At 38.6% G+C, this 17,017-nt stretch overlaps 1 protein-coding gene across 3 annotated transcripts in view; it reads right to left on the reverse strand.

The window, feature by feature from the left end:
• drp2 (dystrophin related protein 2) overlaps positions 1-17,017 on the reverse strand; it is a 103,229-nt gene that overhangs the window by 16,887 nt on the left and 69,325 nt on the right. For all 3 annotated transcript variants that reach the window (XM_055643872.1, XM_055643870.1, XM_055643873.1), the window contains 5 exons: positions 16,599-16,735; positions 14,760-14,825; positions 13,938-14,003; positions 12,212-12,370; positions 11,043-11,280 (listed from right to left, as the gene is read on the reverse strand). In XM_055643872.1, coding sequence (XP_055499847.1) covers positions 11,043-11,280; positions 12,212-12,370; positions 13,938-14,003; positions 14,760-14,825; positions 16,599-16,735 — 666 coding nt within the window. The remainder of the gene's footprint in view (positions 1-11,042; positions 11,281-12,211; positions 12,371-13,937; positions 14,004-14,759; positions 14,826-16,598; positions 16,736-17,017) is intronic.

Consider the following 17,017-nt stretch of genomic DNA (forward strand, 5'->3'; position numbering starts at 1 on the left):
CGGGTGCTAGTCAGGTTCCTGTGCTGAACTATTCTGACCCTTTAAGTACTCAATAAAAGGAGACCATGTTCCAACGAATAATTCCTGTTTGTCCAACAGGGCAAGTCTAATTCTTTCCACGTTTAAGGTCTCCGTCATTTCTATAATCCACATTCTGATTGTGGGGGCCGTAGGGCCTTTCCAAAATTTTAGGATTAATTTTTTTCCTGTTATTAAACTGTAATCGATAAAGTTTCTTTGTGTTATTCTAAGTGTTTGATTTAATTCTAATATTCCGAGTATTATTAATTTTGAGTTTGGTTCCAGTTGTGTTTTGGTTACTTTGGATATTATACTAAAAATATTTACCCAAAATTTTTTAATTTTTGTACAGCTTGTAAACATGTGCGATAACGTAGCTTCTGAATGTTGACATTTATCACATATAGGTGAGATATGTTGAAAAATTTTATGTAATTTTGTTTTGGCGTAATGTAACCTATGTATTACTTTAAATTGTATTAGAGAGTGTCTGGCGTTTAGTGAACACTGATGTATGTGTTGTAAACTTTCTTCCCAAGTGTCTTTCGTTATTACCTGATTTAATTCTTTTTCCCATGCTTGTCTATGTAAGTCCGTCATAGGGATGTCACTGTCTAATAAGATATTATATATAAAAGATATTAATTTTTCTGTATTAGGATGCTTATTCCAACATTCGTCAAGAATCTCTGGGTTTCTATTTCGAAAGTTTTTAGAATTTGATTTAACATAATTTCTAAGTTGAAGATATCTGAAATAATCATTCCCTCGAAGTCCATAAACCTGTTGCAACTCCTGAAATGTCAAAAAAGAGCCTTCCTTGTAAAGGTGTCCCATATTTTTAATTCCATTATTCTTCCATTGTGTAAAACCCCCGTCTAAACATGAAGGCTTAAACAATGAATTATTCACGATTGGAAGAGAAAGAGATAAGTTATCTAATTTTAATGTATTTTTTAATTGTTTCCAAATTTTTATAGCACTAAATATTATAGGGTTTTCCCTGTAAATTTTCTTGTTTAATTTGGACGTAGCAAATAATATCGAACCAATGTCATAAGGCATACAATCTTCCTTTTCCATTTTTAACCAGTCTGGTTGCTGGTCTATTTCTCCCAACCAGAAGTTCATATTTTTAATATTAACTGCCCAGAAATAAAACAAAAAGTTAGGTATAACCAAGCCTCCATTATTTTTTGATTTACACAAGTGTCTTTTGCTTATCCTATGATTCTTATAATCCCAGATAAAATAATAAAAAATAGAGTCCATTTTTTTAAAAGAAGTTTTTTGCCAGGTATATCGAAATCGTCTGAAAAAGGTATAATATTTGTGGTAAAAAAAATCATTTTTATGGCATTATTTTTGCCAACCATTGAGATAGGTAATGTTTTCCAGTATTGGATATTCTTATGTAATTTATTCAATAATGGAGGGAAATTCGCTTTAAATAATGATGTATATATCTTAGTTACGTAGATACCTAGATATTTAAATTTTTCATTTACTACTTTAAATGGGAATTGTTGTATTATCTGTTTGTTATGTTCCCTTATTGGCATAATTTCACTTTTATTCCAATTTATTTTGTATCCTGAAAGTGCACCAAATTGGTTTATTAGTTTTAATAGGTTTGGGATACTAATTTCTGGTTTAGTGATGTAAATTAATACGTCATCTGCATATAAAGAAATTTTATTCACTGTGTCTTTAGTGTTATACCCATATATTTCCGGATGCCCCCTAATTCTTTCTGCAAGTGGCTCAATTGCAAGTGCAAATAGTAATGGAGATAACGGGCATCCTTGTCTACAACCTCTAGATAGACTGAATTTAGATGAAAGTCTTTGGTTGGTAAGTATTCTAGCCGTAGGATTTGTGTATAGTAGTTTTATCCATGTGCAAAATTTCTCCCCTAGCTGCATCTTTTCCATCACCGAAAATAAATAAGGCCATTCGACCTGATCAAATGCTTTTTCAGCGTCAAGTGAGATTATTGCTAAATCTTCATTAATAATTCTCTTGGTATATATAATATTAAATAATCTTCTTAGATTATAATATGAATACCGTTTCTGAATAAAACCTGTTTGGTCAGGGTGTATTAATTTATTTATCACTGTACTTAATCTACGTGCTAGTATTTTAGTTAGTATTTTCTGGTCTGTGTTCAGAAGTGCAATTGCTCTGTATGATCCCGGATCTTCCGGATCTTTGTCGGCTTTAGGAATAAGCGTTATTATAGACTCATTTAAGGTGTCTGGGAGTTTCTGTTGAGTGTAAATGTAATCATATAGTCTTTGCAAGCGTGGGCTCAGCAGATCATGAAATTTTTTGTAAAATTCTGAACCTAAACCGTCTGGCCCTATTGCCTTACCATTTTTTAGAGAGACAATAGACTCCTCAATATCCTTTATCGTAATTTCCCTTTCTAATAATTCTCTATCATTTACATCTAAACCTTTTAAATTACATTTTATTAAAAAATCTGCTATTCCTTCTGGTTGTGCTACCGTTTTAGTTGAATAAAGGTCATGATAGTATTGTAGAAATCTATCATTTATATCTTTGGGCATTTTTAATAATTCTCCTGTCTCTGTTCTAATTTTATGAATTATTTTTTCCCCTTCCATTTTTCGCAACTGGCGTGCTAATAGTTTTTGTGGCTTGTCTCCAAATTCAAACTGTAATTGTTTAGTTTTTTGGTAAAGTTTTATTACTTGTTCTGAGTACATTTTATTTAATTTATATTTCAGTACAGCAATTTTATTATGTTTTAACGTAGATGGCGTTCTCGCGTTTTCTATATCTAGTAACTTAATTTCACTTTCCAGTGCTTGTTGTTTAATCCTGTTATCTTTATTATAAAATGCTTGTGCAGAGATTAATGTACCTCGCGCATACGCTTTAAACGTCTCCCACATAAGGGAAGCAGGTGTGTCAGGGTTGTCATTTACCTCAAAAAATATTTGGATTTGTTTAGTAATATATTCCTGGCATGATCTTTCGTTCGTTCAAGATTTGTGGGTTAAGTCTCCAATATGTTTGTTTCTCGGACATTCCATTTAATTTAATCATAAATGTTACTGGTGCGTGATCTGAAATTATGATGTTGTGATATTTTGAATTATAAATAAATGGAATAAACGTAGAGTCAACTAAAAAGTAATCTATTCTTGAGTATGATTTGTGTACTGGTGAATAAAATGAATATTCCCGTCCGGTTGGGTTTTCTATTCTCCAGATATCCTTAATATTAGTGGTATTAATAAATGAATTTAAAAATACACTTGAATTGGATTTTGTTTTTTTTTGCCTTGATGATCTATCTAAGTATGGGTCTAATGTACAATTGAAGTCTCCTCCAATTATTAATTTGTATTGTGCAAATTCAGGAATTTTATTAAATGTTTTGTTGAAAAAAGTAGGGTTATCGAAGTTAGGCCCATAAACATTTAGGAGGATCACTTTTTCTCCGTTTAACTCTCCAACCACTATTATATATCTGCCTTCCATATCCACTATTATTGAAGAGGACACAAAAGGTATTCCTTTACGAATTACTATTGCTACTCCTCTTGACTTGTGGGAAAAAAGAGGAAATGATATGATTCGGCGATCCACTTAGCTTTAAGTCTATGTTGAGATTGCTTTTTTAAGATGTGTCTCTTGAAGAAATATTATATCTGTTTTAATTAGATTTAGGTGTGCCAAAACTTTACTTCTCTTAATTGGTTCATTGATTCCCTTGACATTCCAACTACAAAATGTTATTCCCTGACCCCTTCTTGTCATGTTAGCATCTTGCATATTGCATCTGAGGTGGTCTATAACCGGGCAGAAGGAACAACACATAGAATCTGACCCTGCTCCCAAACCTCAGATAGATGAATTTAAATTCGAATACATCATTCTTCCGATCATATCTCCTTGCCTTGGTCTTGTTTTTCCATTCAAACCTTGAGTTAGAAAAATATTTGAAGAAAGAAAAGTGATAGGGTTGGTTAGTGTAGGGTGAGGAAAAAAAAACTACATCTACGATTGGTGTAGTTAGTGATAGCCACACTAACGTGGCTAGAATTCTAAGGACTTCCGTAGCCTTTGTAAAACGAAAAAATTCCCAGCTCCGTGCCCGAGGAAGAGGAAAGGAAAAAAAAAAAAAAAAAAAAAAAAAAAAAAAAGGGAAAAAGGGGGAGGAAATTATATTTAACATTCAATAAACTTCTTATGGGAGTATCAAAATTTATTTACCTAGTCATACTTATACCCACACAATATATATGCTCCTACCTACGTATACGCTTATATGTATATGTATACATACCCACATGCCTATTAGTATCAACGCGTAACCCTGTAAGAAGGTTCAAGCCACCAAAATGATTTTAAATTGAAAAATAGAGCGAAAAAAAGAAAAGGAAATCCGTCTATCTTAGTTATGATATAGGTTAATTTACTTCTAACATATCTTTCTATGTACTATATTATATAATTCCTTTCTTCATTTATCAAAGACTATTAAGTGTTGATCATTGTTATCCATCTTATACCGTATTAACTTTTATAAGAATTAATAATGTTAATAATATTAGTGGAAATAAAGATATTTAATAAGTATTAGTTGTTACCTATATAGTTTGATATGAATTTATATATAATAGCAGTGATTAGTAACCGAAGAAGAGCCCAAACAAAAAAGAGAAAAAAGAGGGAAAAACCCTCGAAAGATCGCAGTTTTTATCCAATGTCCTCCATCATTTTCAGTTTCCAAGTGTCTTTAAAGTTCTTGAACGAATTTTAAAGGTCCTTTTAGATCTGGCGGTCATCGTAGACCATGTCTCCTAAGGAGTGATGTAGATTCTTCAGTCTGGAGGTGTGTTACCGACTTCCTTGGCGAATTCGAGTGCTTTTTCATGGTCTGTAAAAAATAACTCATTGGAATTGTAGGTGACTCTTAGCCTTGCGGGATAGAGTAGGCTGTATTTCAGATCCGGTACACTCTTCAATATTCTTTTGGTCTCATTGAACAGCATTCTTTTCTTGAAGACCTCTGTCGAGTAATCTCGGTATATGCTAAATCTCACGCCTTCAAAAAGAAGTTGACCGCTCCGAACACTTTTCTTCATTATCTCATCAAATTCATGATCCTGTAGGACTTTTACGATTATTTGTCTTGGGTGGGCAACATCTTGCGTACGACGTCGCTGTGCTCTATGGGCACGACCGAGTAGAGGTTTGTGATCCAGTTTTAAGACTGTATGTAGAAGGTCTGCCACGAAATCCCGAGTGCCCATTTCCCTCTCGCTTCCTTCTTTCACCCCTACAATTCTTAGATTCTTACGTCTTTGACGCCCTTCCAGATCAATACATTTATCATTTAGTTTGCTCACCATACTTGTGAGACGTTGGTTTTCAATAAGGAGCTGACTTACTGTTTCTGCACTTGTCGCCGCACATTTCTCAAGCTCGGTTATCGCTATTCTGTGTTGATTAAGTTCGTGGCGGATAGGGTCCATCTCTGTTTGAACCTTTGTTTCCAACGAAACGAGTTTAGCTTCCACCGCTTCCATCTGGTTTTTGACCTCTTCCTCCCTCGTCCGCTTCCAGTTTTCAAACATTTGTTCAACTGTGGCGTGTATTTCTGCTTTAAGATCTACCTTGAAGGTGTCTAATTTCTCTCCAAAAATCTTCAGTTCAGCAGCCAAAAAGATTCTAAGATCATCCATTTCCGTTTTTCTCCCTTTGGGTTTCTTTGGAAGTTCTTCTTGGGCCATCACTTTCTTTGGAAGCTCTTCTTGGGCCATCACTGTAACTGAGGCCGAGGCTTCTGTAGGGCCTTCTTCTTCCGTCTGGGATCTTCCTTTACCCGGTTTTCTTCCACGGGGGGGGGTGTGTTGTATCGACATATCTTGAGTCGCAGGCCTGATGACGTCACGCAGGCTGCCGTTTCAGATTACGATCGCTGCAGGTAGGTCCCGTTTTCTCCCGTTTTTTCCCTTCCTCGAGTCGGAGCTGGTTGGCGCTGGACTTTAGGTCTCCATAGCGCCACCGGAAGTCCTGGCCTGCACCGCCATTCAATATGATCATGGCTGATCATCCAACTCAGTATCCTGTGCCTGCCTTCTCTCCATACCCTCTGATCCCTTTAGTCACAAGGGCCACATCTAACTCCCTCTTCAATATAGCCAATGAACTGGCCTCAATTACCTTCTGTGGCAGAGAATTCCAGAGATTCACCACTCTCTGTGTAAAAAAATGTTTTTCTCATCTCAGTCCTAAAAGATTTCCCCTTTATCCTTAAACTGTGACCCCTTGTTCTGGACTTCCCCAACATCGGGAACAATCTTCCTGCATCTAGCCTGTCCAAACCTTTAAGAATTTTGTAAGTTTCTATAAGATCCCCCCTCAATCTTCTAAATTCTAGCGAGTACAAGCCAAGTCCATTCAGTCTTTCTTCATATGAAAGTCCTGACATCCCAGGAATCAGTCTGGTGAACCTTCTCTGTACTCCCTCTATGGCAAGAATGTCCTTCCTCAGATTAGGAGACCCAAACTGTACGTATTACTCCAGGTGTGGTCTCACCAAGACCCTGTACAACTGCAGTAGAACCTCCCTGCTCCTATACTCAAATCCTTTTGCTATGAATGCTAACATACCATTCGCTTTCTTCACTGCCTGCTGCATCTGCTTGCCTACTTTCAATGACTGGTGTACCATGACACCCAGGTCTCGTTGCATCTCCCCTTTTCCTAATCGGCCACCATTCAGGTAATAGTCTACTTTCCTGTTTTTGCCACCAAAGTGGATAACCTCACATTTATCCACATTGCACTGCATCTGCCATGCATTTGTCCACTCACCCAACCTATCCAAGTCATCTTGCAGCTTCCTAGCATCCTCCTCACAGCTAACACTGCCCCCCATCCGCATCCGCAAACTTGGAGATGTTGCATTCAATTCCCTCGTCCAAATCATTAATTAGCAATAGCTGGGGTCCCAGCACTGAGCCTTGCGGTACCCCACAAGTTACTGTCTGCCATTGTGAAAAGGACCCGTTTACTCCTACTCTTTGCTTCCTGTCTGCCAGCCAGTTCTCTATCCACATCAATACTGAACCCCCAATACCGTGTGCTTTAAGTTTGTATACTAATCTCTTATGTGGGACCTTGTCAAAAGCCTTCTGAAAGTCCAGATATAGCACATCCACTGGTTCTCCCTCATCCACTCTACTAGTTACATCCTCGAAAAATTCTATAAGATTCGTCACACATGCTGATCACTGATCTTGAAATCCTGATAAACGAAGTTGTAAAACTTTGGAATATTAATTACAAAGAATCATAACTGGCGTTACAAAGTCTGTTGAATACATGGTTTCATAGTTTCTTTGGATTCCTTATTCCTTCAAAAATAATACTTACATTTCTGAAATTTGTTAAGGATTATGTGAGTTTCCAGAGGAATTTTCTATTCCTGACCCGCAGACCATAAACAGCGAGGATAGGGGGAAAATCATAGTTTAGGATAATCCTCAACACTGATGCTCGGCAAGGATGCATTCTTAGCCCCCTTCTTTACTCCTTATACATCCACGAATGTGCAAACAAGAACAAATCCAACTCAATCTACAAATTCACAGATGACGCCATCGTAGTGGGCCAGTTATAAAATAATGACGAGTACAGGAAGGAGAATGAGAACCTTGTAACCTGGTGTCAAGACAAAAATCTTTCTCTCAATGTCAGCGAGCAAAGGAGATAGTGATCGACCTCAGGAAACAAAGCGGTACTCATACCCCGGTATACGTTGATGGCGCTGAAGTATAGATGGCTGTAAGCTTCTAGATCAGGGGTGGGGAAGGTTTTCATGGTGGAAGGCTGCATAGTCAGCTGTAATCTAATAAGGCCGCATCCAAGAAACTTCATACTTCAAAATGGCAATTATTTTGTTAAAATAGCCCTCATAGACTTAGTAATGACCTACTCCCCGGCCGGCAGTCGGGGAGGATTATTTCGTTGAATCTTCTTTTACTCTTTGGTATTTTAAATAAGTTCATTTTAAGATTAAAATAAAAATATTAAAAGATGAACAAAATATTAATAATAATAAAAAGATTTGTTCTACAAAATTTGGATTCATTCAAAAGGCCGCACTTAATGGCCTTGAAGGCCGCAGGTTCCCCACCCTTGTTCTAGATCCTAGGAGGAACAATCACCAGCCACTTGTCCTAGATCACTCATATGGCCAAAAAAGCACATCACGCCTCAATTTCCATAGAAGGTTTAGAAAATTTGGCATTTTCCCAACAACTCTCACCAATTTCTACAGGTGCATTCTTGAAAGCATTTTATCGGGATGCATCAGAGTATGGTTTGGAAACAGATTCATACATGCCCACGAGAAATTGTAGAGGATTGTGGACTCAGCAAAGACCGTCACCAAACCAACCTCTCTTCCGTTGACTCCATCTACACTTCACGCTGCCTCGGCAAGGCCACCAGCATAATCAAGGACAGGCCTCACCCTGGCACTCCGCTCTTCTCCCCTCTCCCATCAGGCAAGAGGTACAAAAGTGTGAAAATGCACACCTCCAGATTCAAGGACTTTCTTCCCAATTGTTATCAGGCAACTGAACAGTCCTATCAACAACGAGAGAGAGGTCCTAAGCTACCATCTACCTCATTGGAGATCCTTGGACTATCTTTAATCAGGCTTTACTGGCCTTTATCTTGAACTAAACAATTTTCCCTATATCTTCTATCTATACACTATGGACGGCTCGATTGTAGTCATGTGTAGTTTTTCAACTGACTGTATAGCACACAAAAAAAAGCTTTTCACTGTTCCTCAGTACATGTGACAATAAACTAAACTAAACCATTGCTGCTCCTTATCACTCCAGCAGAGCCTGGTGAAGGATCGGGCCTGGAGTGGAGTAGGAGATTAGATTAGATTAGATTAGATCCTTTAATAATCCTTTACATGAAATTACAGTGCCACAACAGCTTCAAGACAGACATAACACCACACATTTCCACAGATAGCTTCCATACTTAATAAGTTAAAATACAATGAATGAATACTAAAAAAATGCAAAATTATTTTTGTGCATTATAAAACCTTATAGCAGCTGGTATACAAGACTTCCTATATCTCTCAGTTTTGCACATTGCCCAAAATGATGTGGGCCTCTGATGAGGGAGTTGGTGTAACCCAACTGGCACCATTACTGCCCCTTCACCCAATGTTCAACCCAAAGAACAGGAAAACTAAAGTCATTTTCTCTACCGTCAGCAATCTGTCAATGATGCCAGCTCACATAATGCGAGACATCAAAATCGACGGTTAAAAATTCCTCAAACTAGTTCCTACTCCATATTGGTGAAGTAGAAAATATACTTCCAATGACATTTTTATTGAGATTTCAGCAGAAACTTGGGATTGGAAATGTCCAACGCTTCAATGGCTATTTGTGCTCAACTAATCCATAATAATCTGTTTACTGTAAAATCTATTCTTTTAAAATTCATTTTGAACACTGCCAACAACTTCACAAATCTTCATTTTTGCTGTAGAGCTTTAATGAGAGAGGTTTATAGAGGCCGCTCAAGCATATTGAAGATATAGTTCAAAAGCCTGCAAGATTGGAGCACAATAATTTAGGCAGCCAATTCAGTGCAGTGTGGATGGGTGCTGCAATGTGGGAGGTGCTGAATATCAGAGGGTGTGTTAAGAACAGGCCTCCACCACCCTGCCATGTGATGTAAAAGATTACAAAGAACTCTTTTGAAGAAAAGCAGGGTGTTATCCCTGTTTTTTTTGGTTGATATCCATTACGTAATCAACAATATTACAACAGAGCCATTATCATGCTGCAGTTACGGGGGATTTGCTGGGCACAACTTAGCTGTTGCTTTGTCCTAATTACAAAAATGACTATACAGTAAACCCTCATTATAATGGACTGGTTGGGGTGGGGGTGGATGGAATCCCTTTGACGTTTGTCCGCTACAACTGAGTACGGCATTATCATTGTATGTAATAGGAACAAACAACTACAGTTGCTGGTTAATGCACAAAAGGGAGCAAGGTACCAGAGTAACTCAGCAGGTTGGGCAGCACCTCTAGAGAGCCTGGAGAGGCGAACATCAACGCAGCCGGTCGATCCAGCTCGAGGCTTTCGAGGGGAGTGCCCTCGAGCTTGAAGGTCGAAGGCACTCTTCTGGACTCGCGGATTAGGTCACCCAAGTGGGACAAGCTCTTATGATCGTTGCACGCTGCAGATGTCTATCGCATCTCCCAGTTTGCTTCTGACTTCTACATTAGACAGGTCGCCTAACCTGCATCCTCACGTGGTGAAAACTTGATCTCTTTTTATTTCAGACTGCAGAAGCATGCAGAGCAGGGATGGCACATATCCCTGTGAAATTACTTCTTACAGGGATCCCCTTGGCAATATCCAGCTGGAGGTGTCTGACAATATCACTGGAAGGTTTCTGTGACCCTTCTGTAAAGAATATGTCCCGTGCAGGCACTGTTCTTCACCTGTCTATCCAAGTCATTCTGAATCTCCCGGAGTATTCATCCAATACCCTCTTCACTGTAGCACTCATTGGCAATGAGGCCATGCTCTACTGAATTGGAAGATGCCAATTGTAGTCCAAACCCTGTAAGAACTGGCTGCAGAGCTCACAGCTGTGTTACTAAATCTTGCAATAGATCATCAGTGCTGCTGATAGACAGGGAGAGCCGACAATACACTTCTGCAAACACTGCAATTAGATTTTTGTACATTTCACAAAGAACATTTGAGTGACCCAAATGCTATTTTAAAACCAGTAAATGGTACAAATTACTTGTTGTATGAAAGTTGGTTTATAAACACAAATCCACATTTTTTATAGATCTTCAACTCTTGGGAAACAAGGATGAGTTAAAAAAATCATTATTATTTCTTTCCAATAATAAAAAAGATGAACTTTGTACGTTTTGGACTGATATCATTTATATAATCACTCACCTGCAGTAATAACTCCCGGAGTCTCCGGAGTTGAGATTCCAGCTGTTTGTTGTGATCTTCCAAGATCTGCATCCTGGTCTCCAGCCGCGATTTGTGGTGTCGGAGTAACCGTGCCTCAGCAAGAAGCTCTGTGTCCCGAGGGCTGAGAGGGGAGCTGGCCGATTTCTCTTGTACAGAGGAGGATATTGCTGCCTCTTCATGCTGCCATTTCAATCGCCTGTATTCCTCCTGCAAGATCCTTGGGAGAATTTGTAATTGAACAACTTCAATTTTTGCAATGTATTTGATTTACTTTATTCTATTATGCTGGTGGGGGATGGAGCAAAACATATAAATTTGTACTTTCGGCCCCCAGTAGTGCAAAGGTTGTTTGAGTGGCGAGGGGGAGGTGGAATTCCAGACAGCATTTTTATTACAGTGGTGGAGAATCTTTATGGAACAGGACATTGCCACGTACATGACCTCTGTGTACTTGTGATGATAAATTTATAAAATATTGCACTCCAGTTGGAACCATACCAAGAAACCTACTTTAAATTTAACCCAATTGCTGGATGGGTTAAATCCTCCTCATTTACTTTGCCACCAGCCTCTGATTGAGGTTGCTGAGTCTTAATAGTGAGGTTGGATAATAATTAGTTTTGTGGAGTGGAGCTGTCTGTGTTTGGAAATTGGTTGACAGCTCAAATCAAATTTCAGCTGCAGCAGAAAAGAAATATTATATATTTATCTAATCAGTTTCTGTCAAACTGAGACCCAAGACACACAGATAAATCTATTACATCTCACAATTCTTCTGAGGAAATTACGTTAATAGTATAACGTATTTTACATGGCAAAATGACTGCATTGTATGAAAATCAAAACACCAGATATCAGAAGTAAAAAAAACAAAAGAGGAAATACTCACCAGTCAGGCAGCATCTAAGGAGAGGGAAGCAGGATGATGGCCTTCTGAAATAATGTTTCAGGCTGATGACCTTCGGATGAAAGGTTATTGATTTGAGATATTAAATCTGATCCTCCCTCCACAGATGCTGTCTGACGTACCGACTATTTCCAGAATTCATTGTTTTGATTTTATGACTGTAATAGACTGTTGTTACTTAGTTATTTGTTCTCCTCTGGTCCACCCATCTTAACAACAACATGACAGAAATGACTCATACCTATTCTCATTTTCCAGATGTCCGATAATGGCCTCAAGTTCCGTCTTCCCTTCAGTGTCCAGCGCACCCAAGAGCTGGTTTGGATTGTGAGATGGATTTTGAGGAGAGTCTTGATCTGTCTCAGGACTGAAGTACTGAACGACCAACTGCTCATCATCTCTGTATTTACATAAAAAGTGTTCCATAAATGTTTCAATCACAGTGCGGCATGATGGTGCAGCAGTAGAGCTACTGCCTTACAGCGCCAGAGACCCGGATTTGATCCTGACTACGGGTGCTGTCTGTACGGAGTTTGTACGTTCTCACTGTGACCTGCGTGGGTTTTCTCCAAGATGCTTAGTTTCCTACCACACTCCAAAGACATACAGGTTTGTAGGTTAATTGGCCTGGTATGAATGTATATTGTCCCTAGTGCGCAGGATAGTGTTAATGTGCAGGGATCGTTAGTCGGTGCCGACTCGGTGGGTCGAACGGCCTGTTTCAGTGCTGTATCTCTAAAACTAAAAACTAAAAACTGAGTCCTTAGCTCTACAGGGAATTCTCCAGGTGTCATTTTTATTTTTATTGAAAACACTCAAAACACAATGACTTAATAAATCTGTTCAGGATTAGTTTGGATGCATCCATGTAAAAGGGTATAATGACATTTGATCCTGTCTTCACAAAGCATATATTGTTTTTTTTCTGATTGCTGTGTAACAGAGTGTGACTGGAGACAACTAACAAGTATTGATCTCTCCTCAATTTAACCCTATGTTTTATGACAGGACAGAAAGGCAGAGAAATTGTACAGGGATATCAAGGGATGAGACAATGCTTTTTTAATTGCTAGGCACACACCCTTAAACTCTGAGCAACTGGCAGGCAACTGTGCATTTGACCTTTGTATGGTGTTAGACTTAATGTGGGAATGACATTATGTGAAAAGGTCACAAACTAATAGGTGAAGCTTTGCGGCATATATCCTCTGTACACGCATTGGATTAATGATGAACATTGAGGAGGAGAGCCTGAGCTGCTGATTCGACAATCAAAATGAGTCAACTGTAGTTTAGATCTTATGTATGGTTTTATTCATCAAAGTAGCCAAGTGGCTGTATTTACATTGTAAGTCAGCTCATCTGTCAACACATCTCTGTGTCTAGAACTACATGTACTGGCAACCTCTGGCACAGCATTCATGTGGCATTCTCCACAGGACGCAGTACATGTCAGAAAGAGAATAATATTTTCATCATTTGACATGTGCATGTTTTTTATCCAATTGAGTTCTAAACAACATCTTTACATGCAACCAGAGTTTTCAAATTCACTTATCTTTGAAGAATTTTAATGAGTGTCAATATTGTTTGGGCCAGCAAGTTTCATCTGTATATTTGACCCTTCCTCAATGAGTAATATTCTGAATAACATTTTTTTTCACATTAATGTTTGTGGGACCCACTTGGATGCTAATTGACTGCTATGTTTTCAACAATACAACTGGTCCACTTCTAATTGTCAATGCATTGGAACATGCTGGAGATGTGAAAGCTGCTGTACAAACGTAAGTTTTTCTTTAAATTGTTATTGGTGTTGTGCTTGATTTTTATCACAAGGTCAAGAATGAATCATTCTTTTATCCAAGAAGTTACATGATACAAATATTATAATTTTCATTTGCTGGAATATTCTTATTGCTCGCATGCTGTGTGCAGGAGTTCGAAATTATTATTATAATACTTACACACTTTCATCAGGTGAGAGGCTACCGCTGAAGAATGAACAGTTTTTACTTTCCATTTCTGCAAGCCTGCATGGAGAAGCGACGATCACATTAGTTTACTGAACAAATATTTGTGCAGTAGAAACGCATGTCGGCAGCTTGGTATTGCAAACCCTAGAAACATACTCTTAATGGCTCCACAGCTTTTCAACCACTTTTCTGGACCGATATATATTTGACATTAGTGACTCTCTTTCATTTTAAAGTCCTTTTGAAATAAATTGCTGCATAAAATGTGTGGTCAATGGTGAGCTGCCAGCGTGCAACTCTGATCCACAATATTTCCCAGTTCTTGATTGACATCTCCCAGGGCCTGATCTGATGACCCATCTTGGTTCCATACTCCAGGCTGATTGCTCCTCTTAGACTTTAATCCAATAGCCCGATTGGACCTCTAATCTTGGTCGCCATGCATGCCTCGATCAGACATCTCACTATCACCATCCATCACTGCACCCTCGACTACCTGCTCTGCAAACCAGGACTTCCCTGTTATTTCCCTCTGCCTGTCCTGCAGTGGTACACTGTGCAATGGAAAGTGTATGAAAGGGTTATTCAATAACCCTTGAGTCCAAAGGACTAGCGCCCCACTGTCTGAAATGATTGTCAACAAGACACACAGTAATGAATTATTGCAATGGTTCTCTATAAGTGCTGATGATTTTGTCAAAGAAATATCGCAAATAATTAATGGAAAATGCTGTCAATATAAGAGCTATATCAAATGTTGTAATCCCATTGTATCTACATTAAGAAATTCTGCCACAATTCCCACTAACCTACCTATTGGCATAGTGCTCGATCCTGGAGTGTGTATCTGCGTGTGGCAACATTGGAGACATGGCAGGTCTGAAAGATAAAAAGGACACTTATCTATATAGTGTATAGTGTCACTCACTCACTCACTCACTCACTCACTCACTCACTCACTCACTCACACACACACAGGCAATGACAATAGCTGCCTCGAAAATGTTCCTTATTTGTAAAACTACACAATATATCTTACTGAGTGATAACATAATCAGGGGATTTAGTAATTGATCACCGTTGATACATCAATTGGGTAGTGTGTCCTCAAAAGATGTACTCCCATGTGCTTATCATTATTTTTCAAACCTATGCTGTTAACATTAATTGAGGAGTGAACACAAAAATCTGGAGTAACTCAGCAGGACATGCAGCATCTTTGGAGTGAAGGAATGGGTGACGTTTCGGGTCGAGACCCTTCTTCAGACTGGTGAAGGAGGGTCTCGACCCGAAACGTCACCCATTAATTGAGGCTGGGTTTCATGCAGATTGTTAATAGTTTTTTTTCACTTTGGAGTCAAGCTGATGAAACATACCTTCACGTATTGGTACAAGTTAAAATAAAGTCATGGTCCCCTACAACAGTGAGTCTTGTCACATGGCTTAAATTGCTTTTTTTCCCTACATTTCCTTAGCATTTCTTCCACAAACATCTTCACACCATTCTTTACGTTTCTCCACCAATAGAGATCAAAGGGCATTTACTACCTGTAAACTTTGTCCCCAACAGCTGTGAACTACAAAAATAGCACCCCGCTAAGGAACAACCTATCTTGGTATCCTTTGTAAAGGTTAAAAATAAAGTCACCGTCATTGTTCACTGATTCAAGTGTGCCCCAGTGCAGAAAGTCCACTCAGCAGGTTGCTGGGGATTTCTTGTTTAATTTACCAATACCAGACTTCCCATGGAGATCAGGGAAGTGCAAACTTACCAACCTACAGTATGTAGGAAAGAACTGCAGATGCTGGTTTAAATCAAAGGTAGACAAAAAATGCTGGAGTATGAAGGAGGAATCACAGAGGGGGAGCAGTGAGAGAGGATGTTGCTGAACTTTAAGGTCTCGACCCAAAATGTCACCCATTACTTCTCTCCAGAGATGCTGCCTGTCCCGTTGAGTTACTCCAGAATGTTGTATCTATCTTCAACTTGCTCACTGAACACTGATTAGATTTGACACAAACTCAATGACTCCATTAATTTCAATGGAGAAGGAGTGAAACAAATTACAACTTTCTTTTTGGTTTTAGTATTTTCTGATGTTTTGTTTTAACATATTAGTGTTTTACAAAAGCATGTTAATAGTATATCCACGTCAATAGCTCTTGGTGGTTTTTTGAAAGTGTGCAAATGTCAAAGAGTCTTCTAAATGTTCAAGCTCTTTGATAGTTGGTCCAGTATATGGTTGGCTTTCAAGTTGGTTCAATGGGATTGACCATTGTGCTACTCAGAGCCTCATCAGAGGTGGCGTCTTTTAGGAAGTCTATGCCAGTGAACGCTGGGTAGGAATGGATTTAACAAGGAGGTGACTGGCGACCATGGGAAGAAACTAACTAGGTGGAATTTTGGTGCATTTTATTTGACTTCAGCTCCCCATGGTCTTGGACTGTGCCTGAAGAATAGCTAATTGGGGATTTAGTAATTTTGCATGGAATTAATTCAAATATTTGTTGCCATTTCATAGAAAGTGGGGAAAGAAAAACAAAAACTCGTAAAGGTAGGAGGAAACACAAAGAAAATTACTATTATTACAATAAATAAATGATTCAAAAGCCTTAGTTCAAGATTAAGGCAATACTAATGGCTTGACTTACGTGTCAATGTTGTCACCCTCCATCACTGATTGGACTGGTAGGTAACCTCTCTGTGGATGTTTACTGAAGTACTGTTTGGTTCTGAACTTGTTTTTCAATGTTTTTGCAAAGTCTCGCACATTCTCTCCTGATGTAGTCTTGGGGAAAAGCAAACAGATTTAGGTGCCAGCTAATGCACACTTACTTGATCTATGGGATGTGAGATTGATTAATTGTGTGTGGTTGTTCATTCTGCTGGCCAGAGAGATCGGAGTAAAATTTGTTGGAAGTAATCTTCATTCAAGTCATTCAAATTGAATAAAGTTGACCAGTTTAAAGTTGTCTTAGAACCAGAAAGATTGTGGGATTTGTTGGCACTCTCGATGACCGAATTACATAATCTTTTGCATCTTATTCTATTGGGAATTGGTGCTGGGGAG

Source organism: Leucoraja erinacea, chromosome 12, assembly GCF_028641065.1.
Source record: "Leucoraja erinacea ecotype New England chromosome 12, Leri_hhj_1, whole genome shotgun sequence".
Taxonomy (NCBI): Eukaryota; Metazoa; Chordata; class Chondrichthyes; order Rajiformes; family Rajidae; genus Leucoraja; species Leucoraja erinaceus.